This window comes from Cavia porcellus, unplaced genomic scaffold, assembly GCF_034190915.1.
Source record: "Cavia porcellus strain 051 isolate PalLab524CR breed Dunkin Hartley unplaced genomic scaffold, mCavPor4.1 scaffold_38, whole genome shotgun sequence".
Lineage (NCBI taxonomy): Eukaryota > Metazoa > Chordata > Mammalia > Rodentia > Caviidae > Cavia > Cavia porcellus.
In genome coordinates, this window is record NW_026947521.1 from 5511712 (window position 1) to 5527139 (window position 15428).

At 36.8% G+C, this 15428-nt stretch overlaps 1 protein-coding gene across 4 annotated transcripts in view; it reads right to left on the minus strand.

The window, feature by feature from the left end:
- Hmg20a (high mobility group 20A) overlaps positions 1 to 15274 on the minus strand; it is a 65204-nt gene extending 49930 nt beyond the window's left edge. For 2 of the 4 annotated variants that reach the window (XR_010045643.1, XM_023562287.2), the window contains exon 1: positions 8839 to 8857. Coding sequence is in view for 1 of the 4 variants with exons in the window: in XM_023562287.2 (XP_023418055.1) it covers positions 8839 to 8852 (14 nt within the window). In the remaining 3 variants the exon portion in view is untranslated. Of the gene's footprint in view, positions 1 to 8838; positions 8858 to 14751; positions 14958 to 15159 lie in introns of those variants that run through there. The other 2 variants (XM_063243517.1, XM_005000807.3) reach the window with 2 other exon arrangements.
- Between the last annotated feature and the right edge of the window lie 154 nt (positions 15275 to 15428).

A 15428-nucleotide genomic window follows, 5' to 3' on the forward strand; every position in this document is an offset into this window, starting at 1 on the left:
AGCTATGACCTTAAAGGTGTAGTGAGACTAGACAGGAGCAGCAGAATCTTGCAGTGGTATGGATGGGGCTGTGTGTGTGTGCGCGCACACACACACATGTATGTGTGATGGTCTCAAGATTTCTAATTGAGAAATTTACAGGTTGAGATGTTAGAATCAGAGGAAAAACAAGCAAATGTAAGTTTAGGCTAGGTTCATTTTAAGATGACTTGAAGACAAAACATCAAATTGGAATCTGTACATGAGAGAAGTCAGAGTGGAGAAAGAAGTTCAGGCATATTCAGCAAATACTGTAAGTAGTATTTCAAATCATGAATGTAAGGCATAACCTAGGGAGAAATAGTAGATTAAAAAAAGAAGCAGGGCTGTGTCCTGAGGAACTCAATAGAACTTCACAGCATCTGCATGATGGTAGAAGAGACAAGATAAACATAGAACAAATAAACAGAAAATATAGAGCTAGTAGACATCTAAAATGGCATCTCTAAGCAGAGGATTTGTTAAGTGTCTGGAGAAAGATACGCAGGCAGAAAGAAGCATACTGGTCACTGAGCTGGGAATGAAGAGGTCATATTCAAGGCACTGAGGTCAAGATCTCTGAGCCTGTAACTGAATAGGGGACTTTTGGCACAAACTCCAGGCTTTTTAGGTTTTAGAGCCAAATGGTGACATGATGTGTATCAACTACCCACTAGAGAGCCCGCTACAGAGCCAGGTATAAGGAGATGCCAGCTACAATTGGATCCTGTGTGCTGTGCCCCATAATGTCAGACCCCAGTGGTGGGAGCTTACTTCCACTTGATGCTAGAGTCTTTTCTGGTTTTTGTGAAAAAAAAATTTTCCCCCTGAATGTTCCCTCACCCCTGAAGATTAAATAGAAGGTTGCAAAGGAGACTTATAAGATATGAACAGAGGCAGTGGTTTCAAAGTATTTCAAGAAAAAAGCAAGCAAGCAAAAAGCAAGCAAGCAAGCAAGCAAGCAAACAAACAAACAAAAACTGTTGTAATCCCAGCACTCGTGGAGGTTGAGAAGACTGCAAGTTTAAGCACAACCTGGGCAACTCAGTAACTTGGCAAGGCCCTGTTTCAAGTAAAACAAAACAGGTGGTGGCGGCTGAAGATGTAGCTCTGCATGAAGGTCCTAGGTTCAATCCAAGAAAAGGACTGAACCTCCCTCTCAAATGTTGCTAAGAGATTAAATAAAATGTTATTGACGGCAGAGAAATTACTAGTGATCTACCTTATGATGGATTGTATGTAGATGTATAGGAAAGTAATTCTGTATATATCTGCACAGTAACAGGTTTAAGTATATAATCTAAAACAAAAATTATTAAAAGTCTAAGTACAGTTATATACATTTGTATTAGTTACAAATGCATCAGGATAAACATTACTACAATCTAGGAGTCCCTCATCTTACTCTCTTCCTATTCACCATTACAGCAGAGGTTTTAACCTTAGATTTATTCTGATTGTTTCATATACACATCTGTATCTTTCTTTTTTAGCTCAGTATTAATCTTGGCCATCCTGTTGAATAAGCAGCTCTATTAACCCCTTCTACTTGGATGGTCAGATAGACTACTAAGAATGCTATGAATATTTTTGCCTTTTAGTGAATACTTCATAGATTTTTGTTGGGTGGTATACCTGGGAACAGTGAAGTTAGAGGTATCTGTAACTGCTAAACCAGTGATGGTGAACCTTTTTAAAGCTTTCAATGACACAAATAACCCACTGTAGCACACTTGCCACTGCACTAAGACCACAAAGTCCAACTAATTCCCCAAAATGTTGTAATTCTTTATGTACCTACCAGAAACATTAACTCTTATGGTTCCACATGATCAGTACTTGTCAGTCTTTTCAATTTTAGCCATTTCAGTGGATATATATCATTACCTCAGTATGGCTTAAATATGCATTTATTTGATACAAGTATGACTACTGGGGTGCATTTTTTGTATACTGGGAATTGAATATAAGGCTTGGTACATTCTAGGGAAGTGCTCTATCATTAAGTTAAACTTCCAGTTCTTAAAAAAGTTTTTTTTTTGAGACACGGTCTCCCTCAGTTTCTCAGACTGGCCTTGAACTTGACATCTGTCTGCCTCAGCCTGAGTAGCTGGGATTATAGATGCTCCAATGCACTGGAAGCCTTTGGAGCATTTCTTTTGTAGTGTGCCTATTCAGTTGGCTATATGGTCTAGTAATTACAGATATCTCTAACTCCACTACCCCAAAAGAAATCTGTATGTATGCTCACTAAAAGGAAGAATATTTAGAGTAGCATGTTGTCTCAAAAGGAAATTTATAAGGCTCTTCGAGTCCTTTGTTGGGGTCCAGATATTACAAATACATACACTCACTTACTTTTTCACCCTCATACTGCTATCTTTTGATGAACCAAGTGTCTAATTTTAATACAATTTGGCTTATTTTTGGGGTCTTCATCTACTCTGAGATCATGAAAATATTTTCCAGTTTTCCCTAAATTTTTGTTTTATCTTTCACATACTACAATTCAAATGGAATTGAGTTTTGTATGTACTGTGATGTAGGGGTCAAAATTCATATGATTGTCAGGTTTGGGTGCCTAGGCTTTGATGATCTATACTCTAGAGAAGAGCTAGAATGAGATTAAGGTTATTTTTTTTTTAACATTTGTAAGAATTTTCCAGGAAAGTCAATTAGGCCTGATATTCTTTATATAAGAATATAAAATTATGAATCCAATTTGTTTAACAGATAAAAACACACTCAGATGTTCTATTTTGTTTTTTTTTTTATCGGTACTGGGGATTGAACTCACAATCACACACTTGCAAGGCAGGTGCTCATGTTGCTGAGCTAAATCCCTGGCCCCAGATGTTCTATTTCATGTGTCAATTTTGATAAAATGTACCTAATGATTTCTTCCTTTCACCCAAAATTTCAACTCTGTCTGCGTAACACTGTTTAAACCTTTGTAACACACACAGAATCTGTAAGGATTCTCTATTCTTCCTATTAATGTTTTCATGATTTCTTTTTTCTTGATCAGTATTACTGAAAGTCTGTATCTTATAAAACCTTTTAAAAAACTAACTTTTGCTTTGTTAGATAGTATTTCATACTGTATACTTCTTTTTAAAAATTTTTATGAGATATTAGGGACCAAACCAGAGATGCTTTACCACTGATATATACCCATATTCCACTAGCTTTTCATTTTTCATTTGGAGACAAGGTCTTGCTAAGTTATCTAGGATACTCTCAAACTTGTGATCTTTCTGCTTCTTAACATTTGGGGAAGCAAGGATTACAGCCACATGCCACCACATTTGACATTTTTTTTCATTACATCACTTTCTTCTTTTCATTATTTCCTTTGTTCTACTTCTTTTGGGTTTAATTTGTTGATTTTTTCCTGAACTGAGTTATATTTTGATCACTGATTTAAATTTTGATTTATATTTTGATCACTGATTTAAAACTTTCCTAATATATGAACTTAAGGGTATAAATTTCCCATTGAGAATAGATTTAACTGATTCACACATAGTTTGGGATGTATTTTTATTATCAATTTGTTACAAATGTGTGCTTCTCCTATTTTTCTTTCTCCTTCAATAATAACATGTATATTAGATTTTTTCATCATTTTTCCTATGCCTCTATCATAGTTTTTGTATTTCTCCTCCAACAAATTATTCAAAATTACCAGCTTAATGCAATACAAATTAATTTTCTTATAGTTCTGGATCTTGTGCAGCAAATAATATAAGGGTAAAATAAATTCAGAAAACTGGTTTCTTAGTGTTGTCTTTCTCTCCAGGCTCTTGGTCTTTTAAATCGTTATCTGTGGGTCTCTAACTTCAATTTTTGTCTCCTCATCTCCATGAGATTAATAGCTTCTCCTCTGCTTCTAGCAGAAAACCTTTGGTAACTTTGACAAGTTTTTATTGTAGGTTCTTGTGATGCTCTGAATATTAAATGAGCTATGTCTGAAAGATGCTCATAACAAAACAGTATTTCTATGTGTTTTGTACTTTGTACTGATTAATTAATTATTTTTTGGTACCAGGGATCAAACTCACCATCTTGTGCTTGCCAGGTAGGTGCTTGTGCCGATGAGGTAAACCCCCTACCTGGATTTATTAATTTAATGTAGATAGTATTACTATTTCCAAGATCACATATCAGTAAGTGATAGTTAGGATTTCACTCTAGAGCATCATTACTTAATAACTACTCAATGCTGCTTTTTTTTTTTTTGGTACCAGGGATCGAACTCATGACCTCCTGCTTGCCAGGCAGGCGCCTACACCACTGAGCTACATCCCTGGCTCAATACTGCTTTTATAATTACACTGATCTCTTCAATCTTTTTACTTTGCTTTTTTTCTGTTTATTTCCCCCTTTTCATTTTTGTAAAAGCATTTAATAACTTCAAAGTATTTTAAAAGAAGCTACTATGAGAAATGAATGGTTGGCCATTTGCGGACTTGGGGGAGAGTGAACAATGGCTGTACCAGCAGACAAGCCCAGTCTGGGAACCAGCACCATGTGTAGGCCACCGCCATACTAGGTACAGCCTGATCCTAACCCCTTTTGGTGCAGGCTGGCAAGCAAGGGGTATGCCCCCCCAAGCAACCTGTTTATCCTGAGAAACACAGGTGCAATTGGATGCCTTGTGTGCTTTGGTGTTTCACTAACATTGCAGGGTTAGGGCCCGAGGTCTGATCATAGGTTCACAAGATACCAATATGCAGTGTGGTTTCTAGGGGGCATTTCCTGAGGGTTGGTAGCCCTTGTTGATTCCCTATGGTCTTGTTTTGAGGTCCTCTATCATTTCTATGGTTTTGTTGGTTTTATTCTCTTTTGTTTTGTTTAATTCTGTTAAACCTGATGGCAGGAGACACTATTTCAAAGATAGCAAGATATATTATAGTAGCAATTTTGAATTTACTATTGGCTTGCTTTGAAATCCTTTAATGCATTCATTATTTTGTTTTGTTTCTATTCCATTCTGTTCTGTTTGATTTTTACTATGTCCAAAGATATCTGTGGCTATTTTGAAAACATCAAAAGAAATTATGAAAACTATTGTCAATTTCATGTTTTGAAGTTCTGTATCTCTTACACTGGTTTATTTTGATTGGTTTATTTTGTTTTATCCTCTTTAAAGTAAAATTAAAAGTTAGAAATGAATGTCTATTAGTCTACTGTCTATTATCTATTAGGTAATAATTTGCTTAACCACTATTTCATCATTAGATATTTAGAAGCTCTCAATGTTTTAGATAGCGTAGCTGTCAGTGCTATTAACTTTTGTGCTTTTAAATATTTTTTCTGTAATAAGCCCTGTAAGAGGAATGACTCTAAAGTATGAAAATTTCATACTACTGATATGTGACACTGTTAGCAACAAAAATGAAAGGTCTGTGTCAACAGAAAGCTGTGGAGCAAATGAACAAAAGCAGCAGGAATGGGAAAGAGAGGGGAGAAATGAATTCTAAGGCTGGGAAAGAAAAAAGTACAATAGCTAGAGGCCATTTCTGTGAAGTAAGGGCATTAGTTCATTTAAGACGGAAGATGATGAGAACTCAGTTTTTTAAAAATTCATACACTTAAATACAAATGTGAGTATCATTAAAAGAAAGCATTTCCAAAATAGTTTTCAAAGATCTGTGTACTCTATCCCAACAATGGAGGAACTGATATGAATATAGTATTACTATGTGAAGGTACTATAATACTATATTCATATCATAGTAATACTATGATATGAATATAGTATTACTATGTGGAGGTTACAGATAGTCTATCTGGGACATCACAGTTCAACCTGATCTTCAGTATTATTTGTCACTCTAAGTTATTATTAAACATTCAGTAATATGGTACATAGACTTTTATTACTATATTTAAGGTACATGGATAAATGATCTTTTTAAAACACTATCATTACATTACATAATATAAACAGAAATCACAAAATCACCACAAATGTTATTCTTTTCATTTAGTTCAATTTAGTAAAATGGACCAGAAAGTAGGTCTGAGTTTCAGTGCCCATTTTATCACTTATTTGGTATGTAAATGTGGACAATTATTGCCATATCTATAGATTGGTACCATATTTTATCTCACTAAAGCTAAAATTGGAACATGATGTCTTTCGCTTTATATTCCTTATATAAAATGTCTTATAAGTTGCTGAGACACATGCGGCCCATGGGTTCCCTGGTTGAAGGAATGCAAGAGAATGAGAAAATGAAGAGACAAAGCTGGGGTCAGGTAGAGCCCTTACTCTCCAAATAGGAGGAAAGGAACTGTCCCCTCGATGCAGGGGCATTTATTTATACCTTTTTAGCAACTTAATGTCACATGACACTGCACTGTCCTAGCAAGATGTTCAGATGTCTTGGGGCTAGGTGTTTTCAGGGACAAAGCAGCTTCTTCATGTGGCTTGCCCTAGGCACTCTTTGTTCTTGGGATAGCCATGTTTCAGCCTCACATGTGGTCAATTTCCAGCTTCATGGGCTTCAAACAGTAAGTATATGCTGCTTGTGTAAAGTGTAAAAGTGAAATCTCTCTTCTTATTACCACATCCCATGCTTTGAATATATAGCTTGTTACTATCCTGTGCTGCTTAATGACACATGTTCTGAGAAATGTGTCTTTAGGCGATTTTGATGTTATACGAACATCATATTAGCATGTTTACTTACACAAACTAGATGGTACAACCTGCTGTGGCCTCTGTGGTATATATCATTGTACATGTAGTTTTTAGTTGACTGAAATGTCATTATATGGTGCATGAATGTATCTTACAAATACCCTTGTTACCAGATTACTTTTGAAGCTAACTGTTTAAAAGGTTACTTTGTGGCACTCTCTTAGGTCCAAGGTATTTATTTGCTCTTTCTACAGTCAGAGAAATCCAACCAAAGGCAGTTGTTTTTCTAACACTGCCTTCCTTCCTCTGTCCCTGTGGCTCCCATCAAAGCTTTGGGGGCAGGATATACCTCATTACCAGGGAGAAACAGAGAAAGCCCTGGAGGAGCCTACCAAGATCCTCTTCTCTATACTGGAGGCTCCCTAGTGTGTATATGGGTGGGTGACAAGTTTGGGGGGACAAAACTCTCAAAATAGTTCAATTAACTAGTCTGCTATCTGCATAGTGTCAGTGCCTGCTTGTCTAAGTTCTACTCATTTTCTAATTTACATTCTTCTGGTAATGTTTTTCCTTTTTCTGAGCTGTAGCAATCTGTCCCCAGGAAATTTTAGTAGTAGTAACACTGAAGGAGAATAAACTATAAGAATAATCACTGGTTTGACAAGATTTTCATTGAAATCCTTTCTCAATCACTTACTGGGTCAGTGACTTTGGGCAAGTGATTTAATTTCTGTAAGCTTCAATTTTTTCATGCCAACATGCCAAATTACTAGATAACATATGAAGCCAGGTGTGGTGGTACATACCTGTAATCCCAGCACTAGGGAGGCTGAGGCAGGAGGATGACTGAAGCTCTGAGGCCAATCTGGGCTACATAGTAAGTTCAAGACCAGTCTAAATTACATAGTGAGACTCTATCTCAAAAAACCAAAAGGAAAAAAAAAAAAAAAAACACGTGAAAACATCTAGTATAATATTAAAAAAATTTAATTAAATAGGAATTGGAATTATGAACTAGTTGAAATTAGAGGATGGTTTCAGTTTTTAGGTCCCTGGAAACTCATATCTTTTAAGAAATCATTTCAAATGGGGAAAGCAAATACAAAGACTTTGAAATCTCTCATGTTTCAAGAGATGCCAGTTCCATGGTAGGGTAACATACTAAAAATAGGAACTATGATGATATACACCTATAATTCTAGCACTCTGGGAGGTTGACACAGGAGAACTACAAGTTTAAGCCTATTCTAGGCAATTAATAACTAATAAGATCCCATCTCAAAGAACAAAAACAGAAACAAAAAACCAAAACAAAACAAAAAACAGGAACCAAAAATAATAATTTTATGCCTATTCAAGTAGCCAAAACATTTTGCTCTTGAAACCTTTGTGAAAATGTATTGATGAATGTTGCTGTTGGCATCAAAAATTACCACACTCTGTTAGAAAAACATAGCTATTGTACTGAGAACTGTAACATGACTCTATCTTTAAAACTAATAATCCTACTCAAAACTAGTATTCTGGGGATTTAGCTCAGTGGTACAGTGCCTGCCCAGCAAGCCTGAGGTCTTGAGTTTGACTCTCGGTACCCAAACAACAATAAAAACTAATAATAATCCTACTCCTAACATTATATCCTAATGGGTTGGGGGTTTAGCTCAGCGGTACAAGCACCTACCGGGCAGTACTAGGTCATGAGTTTGATCCCTGGTACCAAACAAAACAAAACTAAATAACCTAAGAAAATTAAAAAATTGCTATAGTTTTATTTAATAGTGCCTGGCATAAAAGGTACTTAAAGTACTTCTTCAAATGAATACCTACTCTGTACTGACTTTTCCAAAATGCCAGCTCTTATTCCTCCTCATTAACTGCTTTAACTGTCTGGGGGTAATTTTATAATTAAATTCTATTATCTTTGTCTGGTCTCTGTTCTCCCATCTTCGGTAGAAACTTCATGTTGATTGCTGCCATCCTCTGAATTCATTTGACTTTCACATAGAAACTGAATGGTCTTAGTACTACAGCTCTGACCTCATCAGGAAGAATCTGGACCTTTCCTTAAGAGCTTAAGCTGTCTTTCTCCTATGTAGTCTAACAGTGCACCTTGCTGCCTACTTTATTATGACAAAGGATAGCCACAAGCTAATTCACAACATACTTACATGTGGAGTGTCATGGAGCAGCATACTTCTTGGCCCAGACCTAGGCATTTCTGTTTCTCTCTACAAGCCAAGGAAGAATAATCCCTTTCTTACTTTCATATCTTGATTTTTTCATTCTACCCCCTCTGAAAATCTTTCATATTTCAAGACTAAGTCTCTTCTTTGAGAAAATGTTAGTGGTTTTCAATACACAAGGTTGTGCAACTACCACCACCACTATGTGATCCTGGAACATTTTCATCACATCCAAAAGAAATTCCCATATCCACTAGCAGTCACTTTCCATATTCATCCATTTACTGTACTTTGCATTTTTAGGCTTGTTCTAGGCATCTCAGATAAGCAGAATCAGACTATGAGGTATGATTAAAGATACAATTAATGTTTAAAGAAACATTTATTACATAACAAGACATACTGCCATTAATCCCCCTCAAAATACTCCCTATCATTTTGGACACATTCCATAGTTCTTGTCACTTTCTAAAGCAGTTCTGAAAAACTTTTTTTTTTTTTTTGTCTTTGGCTACACTGTCATGTTGCCTTGATGTCCTTGAATGATTCAAAATGTTTACCTTTCATGGTTATTTTGACTCTGGGGAAGAGTGAGAAGTCACAAAGTACCAGACCCAGTGAATAAGGTGAAGTAGGGTACATTATAATATTCTCAGGAGTCTGCCTTTCTGTTGGACAGCAGCATTCACCATACTTCTGACCACATCTCATAAACACACACACAAAAAAGACTTCTAGAACTACTTTAGAAAGTGGTAAGAACGATGGATAAGTGTTTTAAGTTGGGGGAAGTATTCTGAGAAAGATTAATGGCAATGTGTCTTTTGTGATGAATTTTAAAATTTAAATATTCACTCTATTTTGATAATACCTTGTATGTGTCCTATTGTTTTTGGTTTCTTTAGTGTAATTATTTCAGTGTTCATCCATGTTACAGCATATATTACTACTTTGATAGTTAAACAATATTCTACTGCACTGCTATATTACATTTTGCTTATTCATTCAACTGATGGACACTGCAGTTCTATTAGTTGGCAATTACAAATTATGCCACTACAAACATTTGCATACAAGTGTACACTGTAAACATGTTCATTTCTTTTCAAGATACACCCAGTAGTGCAAATATAACTGTAAAGTAGCCATATAAATGATATCAAAATCTACTTGGTTTCTGAGTTCAGACAGCAGGGGATATCTCTAACAATGCAAAAACTCAAAGTACTGAACTCGCCATTCCATTGCTACTGAAACATTTGTCTTCTTGAGTCAAACACACATTATTTATAATTTATTTATTTCTTTCCAATTAAATTGAAGGCAGCTATCAGATTTCATGGTATAATCATATAATAGATGTTTAATATAGGTGTTGTTAATATACTTACACCTTAGTTAAAAATAAAGAGAATGATGGCTTATATACTCCTATTCTTCAGGCATTTGAGTGTCTATTATAAGCTGATCACTATACTTGAGGCTGAGTGAAGTAGCAGATAAAAGTTACTTATCAGATTCATCATAGTCCACGTACAAGTTCAGCTCCACACATTTTTACTGAATGCCTACAATGTGAACAGAATTGCTTCAGGAATGATGGTAGAACCAGAGAAGAAAAGCATATAGTCTATAGTCTTTTATGGGAGTATATAAACTACATATAATAAAAAATAGCAGGAGCACTGAATATTAATTGCAGTAAGAGTGATATAAAATATTCTGAAGAATCAATGAAAAGAACATATATTGTTTGGGATAGTGGAAAAAGGACAATATTTCTTGAAGATAATACTTGAGAAAGGGTCTTAAAGGCAGCATTTGATAGATGGGGATGCCTAGGAATAAGGAAGTATTTTAGACAGAGGATAACACAAACTGAGAGAGGTGAGGTACATTTCATACTGTTTTCCAGAGATCATTCTGTTTGGAATATATACTTGGGTGATAAAAGATGCAATCAGTGTAAAGGCTCTTGAGTAGGGTCATGGAGTACAGAGGCTTAGTGCTTAAATACATTTAAGAAAAACTATTAAAAGCCTTCCTATAACAATTCAAATCCCTGGATGATTTAATTTTTTCTTGAAACTTCTGTGTATATTTTCTAAAGTAATCATGGAAATTAGTGATTTCTTCTTTCTAAAAGAAACAAAAAATAAAATCCTGATGATTTAATGAGTATGCTGATGGAACACAATGCAAAATCCTAATAGGCAATCACTATATATCATGCTTTTGGGAATATGTAAGACTTAAAGCAGACAGGTAGGCAATTCTCAATAATCAGAGTGACTGAAGCAAAAGTAGGAGTAAAATAGGAGCATTAATTGAGCTCCTAGCACAAGGATTGTGCCAATGATTTACATCTAATATCACTGTTCCACCAAACCACCCCATTTAGATTTAGGGTGACTGACGCTCAGGATTACCAAACTAGTAAAATATGAAGACTAGTTTTGAATCCAGGGCTGTCTGGTCACCTGTTTAGTCCAGTACTGTTCACTCTTGTTCACACAGTTCAAAGCAAGCTCAAACGATAGTATCATGATACATATAGAAATGAAAGGGGCTAAATCTTTAATATACAGACTTACATGATCTGAGGAAAGGCAGAAATATTCTTATGTTTAGAATTGTTTAGAGATCAAGACCAAGAAACGAAATTAGGGCTACATCCTGATCTGGTCTGAACAATGATTATAATATACAACCACTTAGGAATTCCAGGGAAACACAATTCCAGTTGTGTATTCTGAACTGGGAAGTAAACACCAAGAGAATATAGATATTTGGCCTGCATTTATGTATTTGAAGTCCTAGAAAGTGAATGTCACACAGCAAGAACTAAATTTTGTGGAAATTATGAAAAGACATGTACAGGGAATTTTTATTTGAATACTCTTTTTTGTTTGTTTTTGTTTTTTGAGACAGGATCTCCCTATGTAGCTCAGGCCCGCCTTGAAGTCAAGGTGGAACCCAGGATAACCCCAAACTCTCGACCATCATCCTGCCTCAGCCTCCTGAGTGCTGGGATTACGGGTAAGTGTTGGGATTCCAGGTATGCATCATCATGCATGGCCATTGAATATTCTTTAAAGTAGTCAAGCAAAAACAGTAGAGCAGTAAGTTTAAAAAACATTTTAACTAGGATACTCCATTTAATGCTCAATTCCACGGCAAACCATTACCACCAAAACAAGAAGCAAAAACCGTGTAAGATATAAAATATAAGCATGATTTTACAAAGACAGACAAAAGAATGAAAAGGGCATAATGCATAGCACCTCTTGAGAGAATCACTTAAATGAGACAGAATCTATAATTTAGCAGTGTACTCAAAAAATGCTTCTGGAAAAGAAATCTAACCAATTACTCTAAAAAACAGGTAATTTATTACAAATGGCAAGTACTGATACAAAAATCTCAAATCATTAACTCAAAGAAGTAACAGTATAATAGCAAGAGTTTTATTTTTCTAATTGTGACACTATGTTCTTGTTAGGATATGAAAAGAAAAATGCAACAAATGGGAATTAAGAAAGAACCCTGAAAAACTTTTGGAAGACAGGATACAAGCCTCTTCACAGATACACTAAAAAAGAATAAAAACAGTATCCACAGACTTTCCCTCTGTGGTTTTTTTTTGGTACTGGGAATCGAACTCACGACCTTGAGTAGGCTAGGCAAAAGCCACTTATGCCACTGAGCTAATCCCCAGCCTCCCTCTGTTTATTTTTGTATTTTTATTTTTTTGTCTTTTTCCTTTTTATCGGTACTGGGGATCGAACTCACGACTGCCTGCTTACAAGGCAGGCGCTTATGCCGCTGCGCTAAAACCCCTAATCCCCCGTCCCTCTGTTTTTTAGAAGCTTCCACAATATTTCTCCTTTGATGGAACCAACCAGTAACTGTCACTTGTCAGAAAATGTCTTCTTCCAGATATGTACTTTATGTATTGTTTTCTCCTCAACAGATAATTCTTCAAGCTGCTCAAAGCTTTCGGCTGCAGCAATTTTTCTTATTTCTATTATACTGCATGCCTTCGTGAAGTATTATGAGGACCAATTTAATAAATTCCTTGCTTTCCAAAAAGGCAATGTAGTATACTGCATCTCAATCAACATTTTAGTATCATTTTCTCTTCTTTTAGTTCTACAATTCCTCAACTACGATTTAGTTTGCCAGAGTGTCAACATCATACTACATTAATATAGAAGATAATGCACACTTTCTAGTCAATTAATAGGTACTTGAGGCAGTCCTCATGCCCCTAACCTCATGCCCTAACCCTGTTAGACACAACAGGGACATTATTTAGTCTTGTCTTTTCACTCAACTGCTGCTCTAATTTTGTGGTCTTTTAAAAGATAACTGCTTTTAGGGGCTCTGGCTGATTTTTCGAGGACCTGGGATGGAACCCAAGTCTTCAAACAGTAGGCAAGTGCTCTATCACTGAGCTACATCCTCAACTCATTAGAATGATTCCTTAAAAAAGTGTACATAAGGTTAAATTACTTTTATTTTCATAGTTTGAAATGTTTTCTAATAAACTCTAAACCATGTATCTTTAACTGGAATTAAAACTACAAATTCTGAGGCTAGAATTAAGTAAGAACCTCAAGGAAAAAATACACGGGTACTATAATTTCAATAATTTTTGAAAAACATTGCAGTTCTAGGTACAAATGGTGGATATCCTGAAATTGTTGAGATGTCAATTGTTGAACTGTAAAAAGACTGATTCTTGGGCTGGGGATTTAGCTCAGTGGCTCAAGCACTTGCCTGGTAAGCATGAGGTTGTGAGTTTGATCCTTGGTATCAAAAACAAACAAACAAACAAACAAAATTCTTCAGTACACACACCCCACATACTGCTACTTGACAAATGATAAGGCATCAAAATTGAGTGTTTATTACCAATTCACGTACCTTTCCTTATACAACAGAAGACTGGAAGTAAATTCTTTTACTCATCTTTTGTCTTTTGTGGGCCAAGCTCACGATCCCTGCATCATGCTTTAAAACCACAACGAACAGACAGCAATAATTTTTAAACCACTGCCAATTTAACTCAACTACAAAGGGAAAAGATGTACTAAAATACAACTTTCACAAACGTTACATACCAGCCTCATGAAAGAACATTTAAGGCTGAGGAAGTTGTTCTCAGGTCAAACCTGCAACCTCAAAACCAAAGACCTAAGAATATAGGGGACCAATTACTTCAGTTAAGGCAACGCCAAATGTGACTACTTCGTACACTTGCTCTCAGCTAAGATGAAAATGCCCCGTAATTTATGTGATCAGTCCTCTAGGTAAAAGGCCATGCTTTTTATCTAGCGTTCTTGCTGCACGTCACTCCAAAAACTCCATCAAGGTAGACGTGGGGTGGCACGCAATTCGTGAGTCATACCAAAAAACCCAAAAACTGTGTTCTTTTATAATGAATTTTAACAAGGGATTTTGTATTCTTTTAAGAAAGCATTAGGAAAATTTTGCTATGGAAGAAATTTTCCATCTCATACGTAGAAACCTAACACGTAACTCAGCCTGCAGGTTGATGATAGTCCTGAAAAAAATCTCACTTTTGACACGAAAACACTCTCAAGCTATGCGAGGCAGTCTTTGGCGAGGGATCCCAGCACCAGCTTTTTAGGCCCTCCCCAGCACGGGAAGTGGGTTGGATACCCCCAAATCACCATCCGGCACCGCAGGAAGTGAGTTCTGTTCCCCCCTCCCCCAGGAGGTATCCCTCCCTACCCCCAACCGGAAGTGAGGCGCCCCCATTCAGTCGGCCTCTATCCGAGACAAATCAGCAACAGCAAGTCGATGATCTTTAGTCAGAGGACGAAGGACACCACGATGGTGGCCACCCCCAAGCTCGCAGAGCCTACTGACCTGCAGACGACACAATAACCCGAGGCCAGGAGCTAATACGAGGCCCTGGACAGAGCACAGTTCCCTCAGCCCCTCTCAGTCACCGCTGCTTCTCACACTCGACGTCTCATAGCGCCAGAGGAATCACTCCGCAGCATTTTATTTTGATAGTCTTTCTTTTTCTTTACCAAAATCGCTAACAAACCCCAGACACGTAACTTATCTGATCACGATAACACTTAAATTGGCTCCGGTGAGGAGAAAAGTGAAATATTACTCCCAATACCTTCAGAAAAACGAAGGGATTATTTTGTTCCGGCGCGGTGGAGGACTATGTGATGACGCAAGGCACGTCGCAGAGCCTCCTGGGAGATGTAGTTTTGTGTTTATGGCAAAGGCCCGCAGAGTAGAATTTAATTTGATAATTACCAAATACTGTACTGGAGTACTTGAAAGCGCCTATTCGGTATTGGAGACTGGCTTCCATAAGGAGATCCGATATTCAAATAGACCAAAACTTCTTTTCTCTTCTGGTATTTAATAGAACCAAATTTTTCCCTCACAAGGGCCCTAGGTCTTGATCGCCCTGCCCCCTCGCTCTGGACCCGCCCCTCAGCCAATCAAGTGCCCTCTAGGTCTCTTCTTCCGCCTGTTGGAACGCCAGAAGGCGGGGCCTCGTGGAGACTGGGTCCCTGAAA